At 40.1% G+C, this 20,387-nt stretch overlaps 1 protein-coding gene across 1 annotated transcript in view; it reads right to left on the bottom strand.

Moving 5' to 3' along the window:
* GATB (glutamyl-tRNA amidotransferase subunit B) overlaps window positions 1-20,387 on the bottom strand; it is a 48,791-nt gene that overhangs the window by 19,217 nt on the left and 9,187 nt on the right. Inside the window, exons 3-6 of the mRNA XM_027891796.1 lie at window positions 13,378-13,491; window positions 10,129-10,327; window positions 8,948-9,070; window positions 5,861-5,974 (exon numbers count right to left, since the gene is read on the bottom strand). Coding sequence (XP_027747597.1) covers window positions 5,861-5,974; window positions 8,948-9,070; window positions 10,129-10,327; window positions 13,378-13,491 — 550 coding nt within the window. The remainder of the gene's footprint in view (window positions 1-5,860; window positions 5,975-8,947; window positions 9,071-10,128; window positions 10,328-13,377; window positions 13,492-20,387) is intronic.

The raw sequence follows: 20,387 nt of genomic DNA on the forward strand, positions 1-20,387 counted from the left end.
GTTTGTTGTTTTAACCTCAATCAAATCAACAGCAGTAGTTATAGGCAGAATTATCAGTCACTGTCTCTCTCTCCAGCACTGTTTCTTTCTTTGTGTGTTTTCCTCATCTTCTTTCATTTCCTTTAAATGGAAACCATTTTCTCCCAGGCTTTGCAGCCAAACCATACATTCCTAGTGGCCTTGCAGTCACTCAGTTCAGTTTTCTTCTGGAGATGTAACGATCAGCTTTTCTTGCTCATACGCAAGCTGCATCTGCACTTCACACATGTCATGTGCCATCCTCAGTGGAAAGCAATCCTCTCCATTGCAGGACACAAACCCACTGTTACTGTATTTTGGTACTAAACATGCTAGGCACAGAACCATCCGGTTCATTCTCCTGGCAGGAAAAGGGTTTAACTCCGCAAAACCTGCACACTCACATGGCTGCTATTCCCAGAGTACCCCATACTAAGATCTATTCTGCCAGGGAGCAGCAAGAGTGGGGCTGCTCCATAAAGAAGAATAAACCTGGAGTCAAGGGTGACCAGAGCCCAGGCAGTGCCCTCATGGTCTGGCACAGTCCCATCAGTCTGAACAGCGTGGGCAGGGCCGTGTGCTGCTAACACAGGCCCACTGACAGTCTCAGTCAAGGTGAGGGGATGAGTCGAGTCCAGGGTCCATTCAGGGAGTTCAGGCAGAAGCAAGAGGAGTTAAGTCCTGACACAGGACTGGGAACAGGACTACAGAATAGGTCCAAGGTCCTTTAGAACACAGGACTGAAAACTGGCACCCTTATGATGTGGCAGCTCAGGCAAAGTCTGCAGGTCCCAACCTAAGCTTAGATGGGACTCCTGTACTCACGAGCAAGGCACACGGAAGAGACACACGTGTGAAGCTAGTCAGGGCATTTAAAGCAAATTCCTGCATTCAGGAGCTGACATATTTCATCTCAGACCACGTAAAATATCTACAATGCTCTTGTAATTAAGCAACCACCATTTACCTACTGCTTTTGCCAGAAATCGTATGCTATTGATATTCTTCACTTCAGTCCTCACTCCATAAGGCTCTCCAGGGTGATGCACAGAAACATTGGCATCCACTCTCAGCTGACCCTCTGTAAAAGGAAATTTTATCAACAGAACAGTCTGCCCGGTACACCGGAGTTAAAAACTGCATGTTATGTGCAAAGCATTAACAGCAGACTTCTCTATGTTCAGAAAGGAGCAACAACCACTTCATCATAGCTTTCTGCTTCTGATTCTCCCCCAAGGCACTGCCTTGAATCGTTCAAAATATTTCTGAGAATAATGCTTGTGGGTTTTTTTAATTTCTTTAAAAATCATGGCTCATAAATCCTCTCAGAAAACTGCATGGTGCAGTGCAGCACAGATCCTCTAAGCCATACAGCGAAAAGAGCTTCTGAATCACAGCTCTTAAATAAAGGGCAGAATTAGACAAGCAAAGTGGTGGATTGTGAGCTTCCATTCCTCTCAAAGCAGCACAAAAATACCTTTCAGAATTACAATTTGATGGATATATACTATCCTGACATGGAACACAAGAACTTAAGGTTATGTTGAACAGATTTACTAAGGTGTTCTTGGAAATTTACAGCTCAAGGACAAAATGTGAGAAGCAGGGGATTTTTTTGGTAATTTTCCCCCTCTCCTTCAAGAAACTGCAATCTCACCCCCCAAAATGTCCCTGGCTGCCAAAAGCTGAAACTGAATACAGAGTTTTATATAAAAACATCCTGCACTTTTAGTTCAAAATGGACTAATGTCCTTAGAGATTTTTAGTGACTCAACCACAAGTAACTTGTAATTTTATCTTTCTAAGTATTGTCCCTCTAACAACATCCCTTCTGAGAAGAAAAGGCTTGCCACAGTTATCAACTGCTGGGAATAAACAAACAGCAGAGGTTGTATTACATTCTGGAACGTTAACAAACATTATTTTTCTCACACTGCACACCTGTAGCCTTTCCCTGTGTTTTTTTAATTTATTTTTTTATTTCAAATACAGATAAAAGAAACCATCACCTACTATGTAGATACAGTAGCATTATTAATGAGAGTGCAAAATAGCTCAGTTAAACCTGTGAAGACAGCTACAGCTTCAGAATCCATTCAACTCAATAGATTTATAATTGACTAGAGAGGCCTTGGTACAATTTGTAAGAGCAGCTGGAGGATGGCACACTAATTTCCTCTGTCTTCGTAGAGTCTTGCCAGACATGCAAATGAAGGACAAAGGTGTTGGAATGACCCAACATCTCTCTCAAGAGAAGTGTTTTGCAGGTGCTCCCTTTCTGGGGTGAAACGAGTACTTGTTCCGAAAGAGGAACAGTCTTGTCCTGCCCTTGCTTTATTTTGAGACACAACCTGTTTCTACTTGGATGTACGCAGACAATATACTTGACTGTACATTGGATGTATTGTAGACAATAAAGTTAATCAGGCATAAGCAAAAGGAGAGCCAGGCTGCAAATGTTTTAAAAAAAAAAAAAAATCTTTTATTTCCTTTAAGCCCAGGTTATTTTCCTTTCATTTTGCAATGAAATTATCTTTTCACCTGTTCGTTTTTAATGAAATAATAACTGATAAAACTGGGCACTTGTCTTCTCTGTACATGCAAGTAGAATGAAGGTAAATTATAAGGATGCAAAGCCTTTATTTGAAAAAATGTAATTACGATGAGAGAAAACCACAGCAGAAAGCCCCTAAAACCTTCACCTTGAAAAAAAAAATTCAAATGGTTTTAAAGCCATCTATCCTGGAAGAAAATATTTCCAATACTCCTATAAAATCAGAAATCTCCCTGTGATAAAAGGTATCATAATGCAATTTCCAATGGCAATTTTAGGGCCAAATTCAGTAGTTATAAATGATGGTATATATTTATGCCCACAAAGAAGAAGCATGCAAACTCTCTGCTTAATATTGACAACTGCGTCTCATTTGATATGAGACACTACTGCGAGAAAAGATTCAGAGAAATAGATAATGTCTAGCAATTATTATTTCCGCCTACATTAAATTAAATTTCCATCACTAGCCAACGTTTACTGGATCCCATTTATTGGGTGATACATGGGCCACTCTGACTCAGTTCTCTAGGAGACATCCACTTGTATAATGGACTGAATTTGTTGCCAGACAGCGAGGCAAACTGTCACAGGCAAAAATATAGCTTACATTGTGAACACTAATAAGCAGCTGATAATTATGTGTACGTGTGGAGGGAATGAATGCCTAAAACCATACTCTAGACTCTCAAGTAAACCCTGCTGTATGCCAGCTGTAACTGTGGGTTGGCTGTAAATTCTGGTTACATCAGGACTGAGGAAAAATGGCACGACCTGAATTTCCCAATTAATGGAGGAGACACGTAAGACAGAATCACCAGTTAAGAGGCTGAACACAGCCTATGCTTCTGCACTTCAGCTATTGCAAAAATGGGGGCTACTTAAAGTTTCAGAAAGAGCTAGTGCCAGAAGCAGGGGTTCCTACAGGACGAAGCAGGTCTCAGAAAGATAGGTAATCTTGTCTAAAATTAACCCCAGCAGCCATGTCTGTGTCATGCTGTCATTTACTCCATCTCATGCACAACACCAGCCCAATTTTACTTCCTACACTGATTTTATGACTAGCTGAGACCTAAAACACAACTTAAAAGATGATCCATGCTCCCACTACTTTGTCCCTTAACTTCCATACTCCACAATTAATCCCTGCTACAGATCTTCTATGCTGCAGTGCTGTGGCAATCAAGATGGAGACAGACAGGGAGAAGCACCACAAGAACCCTGGGGACATTTCCTCCTGCCTGGCTTTATCCTGTGAAATTACTGTGTGAGGAAATATAATATCCAGCACGGCAAAGCTCTGCAGACAAAGGCAGGCCTATAAGGAGACCTGAAGCATGGCAAGACAGACTCTAAGGACTGTAAAAACAACAAGCCACAAAAGGCTATGCACTATAAGCAACCACAGAGCAAAATAACCAGAAGCTGCAAAACTCCTGCAAATGCAGAGAATTACTGGTGACAAGGAAACATGCCCTTCCCCCTTCAGTACCTGCCATGATTGCCTGGCTGCTCCCAAGTGTCTGAAGAATGAGCTGAAGCTCTCTGACTGCTGCAGCTGCTTCCTCCCCACAGCACATATCAGGCTCCATGACAACTTCCATGAGACCGACTCCTATCGGGGAAGGAGAGAGGAGATTTTCAACAACAGCTTTTGATCTTGGCAACTGGCTCAACACATGAGAGAACTTGGGCTTTTTTCAAAACAAACAACCAACCAAACAACCGTATATCCCCATGTATTATTTATTAACTGTCACTATGGGCCTAGCTGCAGATTACTATAAAAACTTTTCCTCCTTTTTTTTTGAAGTAACAAACCATAGACAATCCTCCATCCTTTGATGGCATCCAGATCAGAAGGACCCATTCCTCTTCTGCCTTTCTCTAGAAGAGCATTTAAAGCCAATCAGATTCCAGATTCGAATTTATTTATCTTAAACTAATTTTGGAAATGACAGAACTGCAAACAGAGGCAGTCTGAATTTTAGCTTCAGAACCTAGCTTTCAAAGTATACGAGCAGCCACAGCCTTTAACTTCAGTGGACACCGAAGCACCGTGTCCCACTTAGGCTAGGCCAGCCAGGTTGCTGCCCATCTTGTGTGCTAATCTGGATCTCTCCATTTACAATTTCCAAGTTAAAAGAGAAAATCTACATTTTTTCAAAGCTAATAATTAAAAGAAATGTCTGACTCATGCACCGACAAATTCCCATAGCTGCTCCTTCTACATTACAAAATTGATTCCCTAGGTCTGTGATATTTTACTCTTTTTAAAAACAACAACAACAACAACAAAAAANGTTTGTTGTTTTAACCTCAATCAAATCAACAGCAGTAGTTATAGGCAGAATTATCAGTCACTGTCTCTCTCTCCAGCACTGTTTCTTTCTTTGTGTGTTTTCCTCATCTTCTTTCATTTCCTTTAAATGGAAACCATTTTCTCCCAGGCTTTGCAGCCAAACCATACATTCCTAGTGGCCTTGCAGTCACTCAGTTCAGTTTTCTTCTGGAGATGTAACGATCAGCTTTTCTTGCTCATACCCAAGCTGCATCTGCACTTCACACATGTCATGTGCCATCCTCAGTGGAAAGCAATCCTCTCCATTGCAGGACACAAACCCACTGTTACTGTATTTTGGTACTAAACATGCTAGGCACTGAGCCATCTGGTTCATTCTCCCGGCAGGAAGAGGGTTTACCTCCGCAAAACCTGCACACTCACATGGCTGCTATTCCCAGAGTACCCCATACTAAGATCTATTCTGCCAGGGAGCAGCAAGAGTGGGGCTGCTCCATAAAGAAGAATAAACCAGGAGTCAAGGGTGACCAGAGCCCAGGCAGTGCCCTCATGGTCTGGCACAGTCCCATCAGTCTGAACAGCGTGGGCAGGGCCGTGTGCTGCTAACACAGGCCCACTGACAGTCTCAGTCAAGGTGAGGGGATGAGTCGAGTCCAGGGTCCATTCAGGGAGTTCAGGCAGAAGCAACAGGAGTTAAGTCCTGACACAGGACTGGGAACAGGACTACAGAATAGGTCCAAGGTCCTTTAGAAGACAGGACTGAAAACTGGCACCCTTATGATGTGGCAGCTCAGGCAAAGTCTGCAGGTCCCAACCTAAGCTTAGATGGGACTCCTGTACTCACGAGCAAGGCACACGGAAGAGACACACGTGTGAAGCTAGTCAGTGCAGTTAAAGCAAATTCCTGCATTCAGGAGCTGACATATTTCATCTCAGACCACGTAAAATATCTACAATGCTCTTGTAATTAAGCAACCACCATTTACCTACTGCTTTTGCCAGAAATCGTATGCTATTGATATTCTTCACTTCAGTCCTCACTCCATAAGGCTCTCCAGGGTGATGCACAGAAACATTGGCATCCACTCTCAGCTGACCCTCTGTAAAAGGAAATTTTATCAACAGAACAGTCTGCCCGGTACACCGGAGTTAAAAACTGCATGTTATGTGCAAAGCATTAATAGCAGACTTCTCTATGTTCAGAAAGGAGCAACAACCACTTCATCATAGCTTTCTGCTTCTGATTCTCCCCCAAGGCACTGCCTTGAATCGTTCAAAATATTTCTGAGAATAATGCTTGTGGGTTTTTTTAATTTCTTTAAAAATCATGGCTCATAAATCCTCTCGGAAAACTGCATGGTGCAGTGCAGCACACATCCTCTAAGCCATACAGTGAAAAGAGCTTCTGAATCACAGCTCTTAAATAAAGGGCAGAATTAGACAAGCAAAGTGGTGGATTGTGAGCTTCCATTCCTCTCAAAGCAGCACAAAAATACCTTTCAGAATTACAATTTGATGGATATATACTATCCTGACATGGAACACAAGAACTTAAGGTTATGTTGAACAGATTTACTAAGGTGTTCTTGGAAATTTACAGCTCAAGGACAAAATGTGAGAAGCAGTGGATTTTTTTGGTAATTTTCCCCCTCTCCTTCAAGAAACTGCAATCTCACCCCCCAAAATGTCCCTGGCTGCCAAAAGCTGAAACTGAATACAGAGTTTTATATAAAAACATCCTGCACTTTTAGTTCAAAATGGACTAATGTCCTTAGAGATTTTTAGTGACTCAACCACAAGTAACTTGTAATTTTATCTTTCTCAGTATTGTCCCTCTAACAACATCCCTTCTGAGAAGAAAAGGCTTGCCACAGTTATCAACTGCTGGGAATAAACAAACAGCAGAGGTTGTATTACATTCTGGAACGTTAACAAACATTATTTTTCTCACACTGCACACCTGTAGCCTTTCCCTGTGGGTTTTTTTTTTTTAATTTATTTTTTTATTTCAAATACAGATAAAAGAAACCATCACCTACTATGTGGATACAGTAGCATTATTAATGAGAGTGCAAAATAGCTCAGTTAAACCTGTGAAGACAGCTACAGCTTCAGAATCCATTCAACTCAATAGATTTATAATTGACTAGAGAGGCCTTGGTACAATTTGTAAGAGCAGCTGGAGGATGGCACACTAATTTCCTCTGTCTTCGTAGAGTCTTGCCAGACATGCAAATGAAGGACAAAGGTGTTGGAATGACCCAACATCTCTCTCAAGAGAAGTGTTTTGCAGGTGCTCCCTTTCTGGGGTGAAACGAGTACTTGTTCCGAAAGAGGAACAGTCTTGTCCTGCCCTTGTTTTATTTTGAGACACAACCTGTTTCTACTTGGATGTACGCAGACAATATACTTGACTGTACACTGGATGTATTGTAGACAATAAAGTTAATCAGGCATAAGCAAAAGGAGAGCCAGGCTGCAAATGTTTAAAAAAAAAAAAAAATCTTTTATTTCCTTTAAGCCCAGCTTACTTTCCTTTCATTTTGCAATGAAATTATCTTTTCACCTGTTCGTTTTTAATGAAATAATAACTGATAAAACTGGGCACTTGTCTTCTCTGTACATGCAAGTAGAATGAAGGTAAATTATGAGGATGCAAAGCCTTTATTTGAAAAAATGTAATTACGATGAGAGAAAACCACAGCAGAAAGCCCCTAAAACCTTCACCTTGAAAAAAAAAATTCAAATGGTTTTAAAGCCATCTTTCCTGGAAGAAAATATTTCCAATACTCCTAAAAAATCAGAAATCTCCCTGTGATAAAAGGTATCATAATGCAATTTCCAATGGCAATTTTAGGGCCAAATTCAGTAGTTATAAATGATGGTATATATTTATGCCCACAAAGAAGAAGCATGCAAACTGTCTGCTTAATACTGACAACTGCGCCTCATTTGATATGAGACACTACTGTGAGAAAAGATTCAGAGAAATAGATAATGTCTAGCAATTATTATTTCCGCCTACATTAAATTAAATTTCCATCACTAGCCAACGTTTACTGGATCCCATTTATTGGGTGATACATGGGCCACTCTGACTCAGTTCTCCAGGAGACATCCACTTGTATAATGGACTGAATTTGTTGCCAGACAGCGAGGCCAACTGTCACAGGCAAAAATATAGCTTACATTGTGAACACTAATAAGCAGCTGATAATTATGTGTACGTGTGGAGGGAATGAATGCCTAAAACCATACTTTAGACTCTCAAGTAGAACCCTGCTGTATGCCAGCTGTAACTGTGGGTTGGCTGTAAATTCTGGTTACATCAGGACTGAGGAAAAATGGCACGACCTGAATTTCCCAATTAATGGAGGAGACACGTGAGACAGAATCACCAGTTAAGAGGCTGAACACAGCCTATGCTTCTGCACTTCAGCTATTGCAAAAATTGGGGCTACTTAAAGTTTCAGAAAGAGCTAGTGCCAGAAGCAGGGGTTCCTACAGGAGGAAGCAGGTCTCAGAAAGATAGGTAATCTTGTCTAAAATTAACCCCAGCAGCCATGTCTGTGTCATGCTGTCATTTACTCCATCTCATGCACAACACCAGCCCAATTTTACTTCCTACACTGATTTTATGACTAGCTGAGACCTAAAACACAACTTAAAAGATGATCCATGCTCCCACTACTTTGTCCCTTAACTTCCATACTCCACAGTTAATCCCTGCTACAGATCTTCTATGCTGCAGTGCTGTGGCAATCAAGATGGAGACAGACAGGGAGAAGCACCACAAGAACCCTGGGGACATTTCCTCCTGCCTGGCTTTATCCTGCGAAATTACTGTGTGAGGAAATGTAATATCTAGCATGGCAAAGCTCTGCAGACAAAGGCAGGCCTATAAGGAGACCTGAAGCACGGCAGGACAGACTCTGAGGACTGTAAAAACAACAAGCCACAAAAGGCTATGCACTATAAGCAACCACAGAGCAAAATAACCAGAAGCTGCAAAACTCCTGCAAATGCAGAGAATTACTGGTGACAAGGAAAACATGCCCTTCCCCCTTCAGTACCTGCCATGACTGCCTGGCTGCTCCCAAGTGTCTGAAGAATGAGCTGAAGCTCTCTGACTGCTGCAGCTGCTTCTTCCCCACAGCACATATCAGGCTCCATGACAACTTCCATGAGACCGACTCCTATCAGGGAAGGAGACAGGAGATTTTCAACAACAGCTTTTGATCTTGGCAACTGGCTCAACACATGAGAGAACTTGGGCTTTTTTCAAAACAAACAACCAACCAAACAACTGTATATCCCCATGTATTATTTATTAACTGTCACTATGGGCCTAGCTGCAGATTACTATAAAAACTTTTCCTCCTTTTTTTTTTGAAGTAACAAACCATAGACAATCCTCCATCCTTTGATGGCATCCAGATCAGAAGGACCCATTCCTCTTCTGCCTTTCTCTAGAAGAGCATTTAAAGCCAATCAGATTCCAGATTCGAATTTATTTATCTTAAACTAATTTTGGAAATGACAGAACTGCAAACAGAGGTAGTCTGAATTTTAGCTTCAGAACCTAGCTTTCAAAGTATACGAGCAGCCACAGCCTTTAACTTCAGTGGACACCGAAGCACCGTGTCCCACTTAGGCTAGGCCAGCCAGGTTGCTTACCATCTTGTGTGCTAATTTGGATCTCTCCATTTACAATTTCCAAGTTAAAAGAGAAAATCTACATTTTTTCAAAGCTAATAATTAAAAGAAATGTCTGACTCATGCACCGACAAATTCCCACAGCTGCTCCTTCTACATTACAAAATTGATTCCCTAGGTCTGTGATATTTTACTCTTTAAAAAAAAAAAAAACAAACAACAACAACAACAACAACAACAACAACAACAACAACAAAAAAAAACACCAACAACCAAGACATACAGTTCAAGACCTTAAAGAGCTGAGTGGCTCTGTATGAGTGACACACATGGTTTTGAGCAAACTGGAGCCAATAGATTTCTAACTTGCTACTGCCAACTGCCATCAACCAACAGCAATCAGAAAGGTCCACTGGCCATTAAAAAAATCAAGCATTCATCTCCTTCTAGTGCAACAGTCATTTTGATGAATTTTTACTTGCAAAGAAAGAGACATAAGGCTATTTTTACTTTTTGCCTGTTTCCTGTCACCCATTTACCTTTAAAGACTCATCTTACACCAAAAAGAGGAAAAAACAGGAAAATAATCCAAACCTACCAGCCCTGTTCAAGTCCACAAGAGTCTGCCTCCTTGTGTCATCATGGAGACTTTTTCCACTGTCTTGCTCCAACTGAATTTGTTTAATCCTCACAGTTTTTGTCACCATCTGGCTCATTTTGTTGTCTATGCAGAGACTGTACGACAGACTTCCATTCACCGCAATAGGAACTCTTTGCTGAGTGATTTGATAGCCAGCCTGTCAACAATATTAGCTTTATATTCAAGTGAAACATCCAGTTTTCAGAAAGCAGTGGAATGGCCAAGTGCAAGTACTATTGACTAAGAACTAAACTGAAAATGCAACATCTTCTATAGTGACCTACACAAGAGGATAGAACACATGTACATGTTAATTTGGAAGTTATATTTTGCTTACATGGATAGGAAGCAAGCTAGAAGATGGGTCTAGAATTCAATGTAACTGTAAAAAGCTCTAAGTCTGAAAAAATAAGAGCACTCCTCAATACAGGTAAGTATACAACACCATACTAATGCTGAAATAATAAATAATCAACTGCACAATCTCTCGCCAAGGATGACAAACTTCTCAGATGCTGCCCTGGGGCAGGGAGTGGACTGGAAGAGGTTCTTTCATGCCTGTGGTTCTGTGATCATGTCAAATCTTGTCTGAAGCCAGTTACTGTACTTCCATCCCCAAGCTGGGACTATCACTCATCCTCCCAACAGGCTGAATACGGCTCTCTGTCTGTTCTGAACTGTATCATTAGAGGGGAGGAGAGGGAAGGGCTGGGGCCATGGAGATCAAGAAAATAAGAAAACTCCATGTCATTAATGTAGCAATCTAAAAGACAGATACTGCAACCCCACACAGGGCACACAGCTGACAAATGCCCTCTCATGTCTGGGACTCCACTCAAAGGGGAAGCTGCTGGCCAGAAAAGAGGCTGCCAGTGACAAGGTACTGGAATAACTGCAATAATATAAAAATACAGGAGTGAATCAGTGACACCTGAGGTGTGGTCCCCAACACTTCTTTCTCACCTGTTCAGGACACTATTGGTGAGAATTAAAAAAATGTCTGCCAGGCACAAATGAACCGGGAGGAGCATCTGCATATTTTGCAGGGATGACAAACTTACCCTGAAATGTAGAGATGGTGACAGGGCACTGGAATGGAGACCAATGGTCTGGCCCTGTGAACAGCCCAACTTCTATATGCAACGAAGTGCATGACCTTCTGGTCATAATGATTATAAGAAAGATAAAATAACTGACTCCATGCAGCCTGTGCTAATCACACAGCTCTTCTCATCTAAAACTTCTCATTAAAATGATTTTTTAAAGCTTGAAACAGTGAGTGACAACAAATAACGTGAATCCCATTTCCCATCAAAAGCCCTATTTTCAAGAGTAACAATAATCCCATTGTCAAATGACCCTAAGAGCTGGATTTATTTGTTCTATACAGCTCATTAGCCTAAACTCTGCATCTTATTAAAGGGTTCCTAACTAGACTGTTCACTATGAAACGCAGGTCTGGCAGTTCATTGTCAGTGCTTAAACTGCAAAGTCAGCCAGTAGAAAGCCAGAATTATATGTTCCAAGCCAATAAAATGTGTCAGCATCTCCCTGACCAAATTTCCATGCTTATCTGACCAGAGCATCCTGTAACTCATGTCTGCAGACAGTGGCAGCCCACTTGGCGCTCACACCTTCTTCCACCTCACTGTTCTCCTCTTAAGCATGCGGATGCAGATTCTTTCTTATGACAGCATTCATCCTTATAGCTTCTATGCAGTAGAATGATAGCAGACATCACAAGAATATAAGAAACTGCTTTCAGTTTAACAGCACAGGCACTAAAGGCAGCCTGCAAACAAATCTGTGATGGTTTTGGTGTTTCTTTTATGATGTGTAAAGGAATTCTGAAAGTCATGTTTACTTCCTGCAATTCACTTTTTTCTCCTTCAGGTCTTGAAATGGGCTTTAAGATAATTCTACAAGTTAAAGAAAAAAAGTGTTGGCAATTCAAACTGCTAAGTTTGCATTTCACATTCCAAGCAGGTCACTCCGGAGCCCCTAACAAAGAGCTCAGAAATATTAGCAAACTTATCTCGAGAAACCAAATCAGAATTACAAGCCACAAGTTCCCAATGTAGAAGAGAACAGAACAGAACAGAAATCTCATCTTAGATGCAGGTCCACAATGGACACCTATAATACAGTTCTCCTTCGAAGGTGGGGAAAAATAGTATTTGGAAATGTTTTGTGTAACTTCAAAATATTTCCAATGCCTGAAAAAGAGTGGGAAAGAAGGTAATTTGGTTAATAATACAGCATCCCTACACATTAATTTAGGACCTGAGAAATCTCCCACTCTGCTTCCCTGGATGTCTGAGACACCTGATCTAAAGAGAGAATAAGCTAACATGCCTGATTTTTCTCAGATAAAATAAAACCACTTTTTTTCTTTTAATGTAGTCATCAGATCTTCACCCCAAAAATGGAGAAAGCTAAACTAGTGTCCTCCCTTTGACAGATTAGTGACAAACTGAACATTCAGTACAAGTAAGTTGACAGAAAAAAAAAAGTTTAAAATTAGAAAAGTTTAATTTTATTAAAATCGAAAAAAAGGCTCAAACACTGTTGCATCCTGTTGCAATGACAGAAGTCAGGTTCTTAAATGACTTCAATACATCCGTATCAAGTGCAGCAAAACACATTTGACTTCCGGTGACACTTTCTACCCAACACAAAAGCTACCAACAAAACATACTGCAAAGACTCAATTTCTCAGTTGGTTTTGTTTTGTTTTCATTTAATGGAACCATGACTGAGGAAGTTTTGAAGGGAAATTAAATATTTTTAGGTCCCTAAGCATGGGCAGAAAAGAGACTACTATGTTTACACCACTGAACCTGTGTTTGTTATACATTCACTTTAAATGAAGGACTATTATCAGACTGCTTTTACCCTAACAGACAATTAGTACTAACCACCAGGAATGGACAACTTAAGGGACAAAGCAGCTCCAGCTCACAATTCAATTACATTAAGCTACTAGAATTGTGCAGCTAAGCAAGGAGTCAGCAATCAGAGCAATCATATTCAATCAGTGAGCAGCAGGGTACAGCTGCCTATTTCATCAGGGCACAGCATCTGGGGTAAGCAGAGCACTGACTGAAAACAGAAAAAGCACCTCCTCACTCATGCCCCACTGCCATCCATACTCCAGACTGGTCCTTTCCTCCAGCCGCAGAGGGACCAGCTATACTGCATACTTACAGGCAGATCTGCATAGAAGTAGTGTTTTCTGTCAAACAAGGACTTCTTGTTTATGCTGCAGTTGAGTGCCAGGCCTGTCATCACTGCTGCTTCTACACATCTCCTGTTGAGAACCTAAGGAAACATGACACATGGTTTTGCTCAGATACTCAGTATGTAACAAATGTGTCTCCCACACACTGCCTTATAAGGAGCACATATTCAATTTCGCTTGCCTTCAGTCACCATTAGATCTCTTTCCTTGTGTGGGTAGATCTTATTCATCATTAAAGCTGTAGTAGCTATAAATCTGCAAAGCTTTAAGACAAAAAAACAAGCTGTTCAGTCATTTTGTCATACTACATAAGGAGATGTACACTGTTCTGGCTTGCTACTTTTGCAAATGTTCCCGTGCTTTTGAATCTTTGAGGGTACAAGAGACAAATCACAGTCAATGATAACTGACTTATAACTAGCTGTCAGCTCTTACTGGGAACTGGAAACACAGGGGATTTGCATTAGGGACTGCAGTGCCATTTCAGTAAAACACTTCAGAACAACCATAACCACAGAACTACAGTGAATTCATGAGTATCTACATATGCCGTAGATTTTAATACTTTGCTTGACTAGGATGAAACGAAGCACACTAACATGCTTTGCTAAGACAGAATCCAAAAGACATCAATTGATCCTGCGGCAAGTATACATGCTCCAGTACCCAGGTAACCCATGGGATTAAGGTTCTTGCAGAATGCCACGTGATCTGAAGACCCAAAAAGGCCTTCACAAAGAAACAAAGGAGGTAAATGTGGTTTCTCACCAGGGACCCTCACTACCAGCACTACACCCTTGTATCTCCTCAGCAGGGTCAGGATCCAGAGGAGTAAGAAAATCTCACTCCAAAAATTCCTGACAAGTTGTAGTTTTTTCAGATGTGCTCTCTTTAATTTAGCAGCTTGTTCAACTAACATCAAACAGATAAAACCGAAAAGGAAAAAAAAGAAGGGATTTATTTGTCTTAGTACAACTCTGACATGCTCACACAGCATTTTGAAACAGGAACAGAACTTTATCCATCCTGTTCTGCACTGTGCAGCTGCCAAGAAGTCTATTTCTCCAGCAGGACCATTAAAGGGGCACATTATGCAAAAGAATGTACATGACTTCATCTGCATTGACCAGAACATAAAACAAATAATGTTTTATTCCATGCTTCTGACAGTATTTACTTTTTTATATTCTCCAACCTGAATTCTGAAAACATATTAAGCAGCTGTACATTTCCCATGATCCCACATCTTCAGCTGGAAAATTACTCTCTTTGCTTTATTCATTTAGTATTTAAAAAACCAAAATAATAGGAGAGAATATGAGAAACTCTTAATGTAACAGAAACTTAAAAACTGCTTATACAGAAAAGAAATTAAATATTTAAGACATTTAACAAGGGAACTTTCAGATCTTTAGTGTAGCTATATACGGCTAACTAGAATACATCATCTGTTCAGGCATGTTTTACTTATTAAAAAATTTAAAAGATACATAAAGCAAATTCTAAAGAAGAAAAAAGGAAGAACAATCTCCCTTTGAAATACTGATCCATGGCAAAACGAACACAATTAGTCCTGACTGTAATCTACAGCAAAATTGGTGACAATGAAACATTAATTTACTTTAGTAGCATAGCTGCAGCTCATAATATAGTAGGCGCTCCTCTTGTCAACAATTAAATGCTTCCAGACAGTAAAGATACTTTTCTTTTTTTTTATTATTGTTTAAGGACTTCTGTAATCGTGCTAGTCAAAGTGTTAATTGTTTAAAATATCATCATCGTTCTAAATACACAGGCGAATTTCCTCCTACTAAAGCCTTATGGCACAGTCCTGCTCAGCTTTACAAATTAGTGAGGACCATGCCAGTCAATCCTTTAAAAACTGGTCACTGGAAACCCATGAAGGCTCCCTAAGAACTGGTAAACTCAAAACACCACTGCAACAGAGAACCAGTATCTTGCTACAATTCCTGATGGTGCAGGGGTTATGACTGACTGCAATCAGCAAACAAGACAAATCCCAAGGAATCACAATCAGTCAAAGCCTCACAGCACCTTGTTCAAACACAGGTTGAGATTACCTAATGATTACAGTACAAATACTGCCTTTGACCACGTGCTCTTCAGTTTTTGCTTCAAACAGAATGGAGTGTATCTTACTCATTGTCCTAAGGAATAACACTGTTTTGAGGTGAAGGAAATAATTCCCACATACATACTACTTACACCAGAGAGAACCTTTTGCACTACTGCTGACGAACCATTTTGGTGGCTCTAGGGAAAAGCAGGCATAAAAATGTGAAGTATTGATTATTTTTTATGTAGTATTACTAAGCATTTAGATGACTCTAATGTGTATGTGTCCCCAGTGTACTGGATCATGCTAGCCAAATCATTGTACACGCACCACTACTCACTCAACTTCCTGTGCTACTCCTTTATCAACCTCTGTGGTGACAGAAGGCATTGCAAAGCAGATCTTTTCCACTATGGCATACTGAAACGTCTACCGTGCCAATCTGCTTCCTCTGTCCTGTGTCACTTGAAGAGGGAAAAAACCCCAACCAGATGACTCTCTACTTCCTCAAAAATCAAAACTTATCTGTGTAATACTGCTTCATTTCTGAAGTGACTACTACTACCCATCACCGTGATCAAGGCTGTGAGCACAAAGCAGAACTGTTTAAGCAAACTACTACCTTTCCCCCAAACAAGCCTGGCTTTTCAAATAATCTGCAGTGATAAACATCAATTCAGTACGTGAAACTTCCCATACTAATGACCTAGAATAAGTCCTCCAGCTTGTTTATGCAGTAGGCTGTTATTAAGTTGACAGCTTTGACTAGCACCAAAGATTTAAATTACTGGCTTGAACTGACAAGCTGCCTGTCTGGTATGTTAGTAAAGTGTTGGCCTTGAAAACAAGCTGTGTACTTCCTGCAATAGGTATGGACAAAGCACAAGAGTCTATAAAGGCTTCTTCAGTATTTCTGGTCCTCTAAAATGGAAGCATCCCTCATAATATTTAAGAAAATCCTAGAGAGCTATCACAGAAAGAAATGTAAATTGCGTGTATTGGAAACTCATGAAAAACCTTAACAATGGCATCACAACAACAGCACCACCTCCCTTGTAGCTACCCTATCCTGCTAGAGCACCATGGTAACTGAGCACTAAAGAAATGAAAGAACAGTCCAACCAAGACCTCTCTCTTTCTGATACTTGTCTTTTCTTTACATACAGTTCACGAGTGGAAAGACTCCTTTAAAAAATTTATCATCTTTATTTGAAAGTTCGGTTTAGTCAAGACTTTGGTTTCAAATACAAGACTACAACACTACAGTAGCTATACAAAACTATTCACCATACCTTCAATGGCATAAATACCCACCAACAGCAGTTTTTTAACAGCTCTTTCTTTAACAATAGGTTTATTCCTTATATTAATACATTAAAGAAAGCTGGCACCCTTTTAGGTGAAGATATACACTTCTATATTTAGTAAATTACCATTTTTACATTTTAAAGAGGGTAGGTATGCAGCTTCTTGTTTTGCTAATGAGTATTATATAGGATACATAATTAGGAGGGGAAAAAAAAAGAAGAAACATCTAGATGTCTCTCCTGGAAAAAGTTTATTTTTGCTAACTTCTACAAAAAAACCGCTTTTTTTTGCAATAGCATTTGGACTCAGGAAGCCTATATTACATAACAAAGTACTGCTTGTACTAAAACCAGTAAAATCAAAGTAATTCCCCAGAAATTTTTACAGGTTTTCATTCTAGGTCACACATTTTAATAAATTAGATTTAATATTAATTGGTTATCTTAAAACCTTCAGTCCTACTTACAATCATGAAAAAAATCAGCATTAATCAGATTAACCACAGGACTGTTTACCTAAAAAACACTTAATCTTAGCTCCTTTTCATTCAGAGTAACAGCTGAAAGGAGGAGGTAGTACAATGTACTCAGACGGCTCTCTGTATACCAGGCAGTAATCTTTAGATACCTCATCAGATATATTGAATCATATTTCCCAGTACTCCCATTTCATATCATTCTGATTTTTATTTGCTTTCACTAATGGATATATTCAGTCTTACTATTCTTGCTGTGTTAAAAGTACCAGTTTGCTGCAATACATGGTTCTTTGAAGTGCAATCATGAGTTAAACTTCAAAATAAACTACTCTTACATGTACTTAGCCCAAATGTAATTGTGGCTGTTCAGTCTGACACTGGAGATGAGTACTTCACTGTAGCATTCTGCCCTGGCATCCTCCCCCACACACAGAACGGACTGACTGCCTTGTAGCTATGCACGTACAGAATGTATGTAATATAAATGACAACGTGACCATTTCCCAAATGGGCCATTTACTTCAATAGGTTACAATGAGACTCCATCCCTCCAAGAATACAGTAAAATTTTAAAAAACCAAGCCAACTAAATCTTGTCATTGTAAGGTCTGCAAAGAACTCGCGTTCCAAAACCTGAGGTCTCAAACTGCAGGGGAAATTTAAAAAGGCCAACTTCAGTTTAGGGTCTTCTGCATGTCAGTCCAGCATCTACTTCACAGCACCTTTCCTGTCCCAATAGGAAGACTATGTTCTTACCCCAAAAGAAAAAGGCAAGATAGCAGAGAAGGAAGCACCAAACATTTTAAATTGAGATCTTAGATCAGCAGAAAGAGATTCCAGCTTAAGAGAACAAAATGGCAACTGAGAATCTGAAACAGCAAACAAGATGTGGGGAGGCGCATTTAATGCATTTTTTAACTTTACCTTGTTTAACTTCACCTTTCTACAAGTCTGGTACAAAACTATATGCTGCTATACAAACATTATTATTATTGCTGAACTTGTCTGATGGCAAAGTTGGGCTTGTGGTGATGCAGCAGGCACTGATTCAAGCTGTATCCTAAAGTCAGGCAGTTCTGATATTAAGAAGTACCCAGCTCCCAAACACACTACTTCAAGTGCACTCAAAAGAATAAGAGGGCACACCTTCTCAAAGCTGAAGAGTTATTAGCCTGAAAGCTTGTATCACAAGGCTTAGAATTGGAGGAAGCACCTTCCAGTGTCAGTCATGACCACAAAAATTCAGCAGCAGTAGGGAGAAATGCTGACCCCTGGGAGCAAGAAAAACAGGAAGGCAATACCAGATTCAAAGTTGTTTAAATAATGACACACTTATGGGTTTCTCAACCCACAGGGAGGTTGCTAAAAGAAACACAGGAAGAAAAATTCATTCAGACCAATGTGTGGACAAAGTGCTCAATGGTCTCCATAGAACAAATCTGTTTTCTGGCGTCATAGGAAATCAGCCAATCCAGTGGCATTGCCCCAAACCACTGATCTTCATATCTCAGATCCAATCACCAGCAGCTAAAAACAAAGTTCTACCATTCAGGACCAATTCCAAGCAGGACAACCCACAGGGAAGACAGGACAATGCAATGGTGATACAGTGGTTCATGATATCCATAACCAAACACTGTGCTTATATTGTGTTATCATAAAGAAGTCCAGTATCCCTCTAACATCCACACCCTCCCTGTTGACAGCAGTCTTCTGCATCTGCCACATGGCTTTATTTGACCTGTCATAAGGATACTCCCTCTCTTATGTCAGCTGAAATTATTACTAATGCTATCTGATCCAGGACAAATCAAACACAAGAAGAGCCAGTGAAAACATCTCACTGCTGCTGAAGGAAGGGGACTGAGCAATGGCTAAACCCTAAGTTACAGAACGTGATCAAATACAAGGCAAAATGGAGCTTTGAAGAGAACCTTCACAGACCTTTTTTTATTCCTACACTGAGCTCCACAAAAAAAAGGCCAAGAAGGGCTTTTAAACATGAATAACATCTGCCTTTTTCAACATAACAGAGATAATGTTTAACTTCTTAAATTAAGATAGTTCAGACCATTTAGGACAGAGCAGGTTATAAACCAACCCCTGCCCTGTTTATCCTTGCAGAGCCTTTGTTGGTAGGCTTGGTGGGAATCAGCTCTGTGGTTTTTTTTGTTGTAAGAAATTCTGACCTTTGATACTCGTTGACTGTCATTTTCTATTATTTCCAAGTTTTGGCTATCTGCCCAATGCTCCTTCTTGCAATCTTTGTGTATCTGAGAGCCCACACTAGATACATGCTGAACTCCAAGCCTTTGCTCCAACTCCCTCATTCCTTTTTTTATTCCAATTGCTGTCTCCTGAAATATGCTTATTTGTTCCTCAGAGAGACAGCCATCTTTCCCTGCAGGCTGACCCAGCTCTCTTAAGTGAGCACAACACATAAATGGGAGTAAACCAGAAGTGGCCTTTCACATGAAAATATAAGAATTCACTGATTAGGAAAACAATATGCGACGAGTCTCGCAAAGAGCTATTAAGAAAGCAAACTAAAATTATTTGCTTTTAAAAAAGTTGTTCTGGAACAGCAGAATCAACAGAGAATAATTTCCTCTGAATAACACCCCCAGTTTGTTTTACCTAAGCAGTGACCCCCAAACTCTCTCCTCCATGATTCGCCCATCTTCTTGTCATTTCACCAAACATCCCAAAATGAATATCTGAAGACCAGCAGCCCAAATAAAGCTGAGATCATTGGGGAGATTCAATCAAAAATTTCCTCTTCATATGCTTGCTAATACATTCACAAAAAAACATCTACAAGCCTAAATCTTTTTGGAGGCAAATTGGCTGAACTTGGCAACAAAATCGCAAAATTAGTGTTTTTGTATAGAAAACAATGGTCGAAGTGGCAAAATCCACACGTGTAATAAACACCACTTGCAGAAGTTAACATAATCCTCTCAAAATCAAATACAGTTATGTTTAAGGTGGCAAGGTGACTGATAATCAGAGATAACACAAAGAAGTTAATTTTACCCCAGGAACCAATTACAGCCTAATCACACCAAGATAAGTTTTAAACAAAATACATAAACCTGACAGCTATGCAACAT

This window comes from Empidonax traillii, unplaced genomic scaffold, assembly GCF_003031625.1.
Source record: "Empidonax traillii isolate 1590-97213 ecotype Southwest subspecies unplaced genomic scaffold, ASM303162v1 scaffold331:size1191723, whole genome shotgun sequence".
Lineage (NCBI taxonomy): Eukaryota > Metazoa > Chordata > Aves > Passeriformes > Tyrannidae > Empidonax > Empidonax traillii.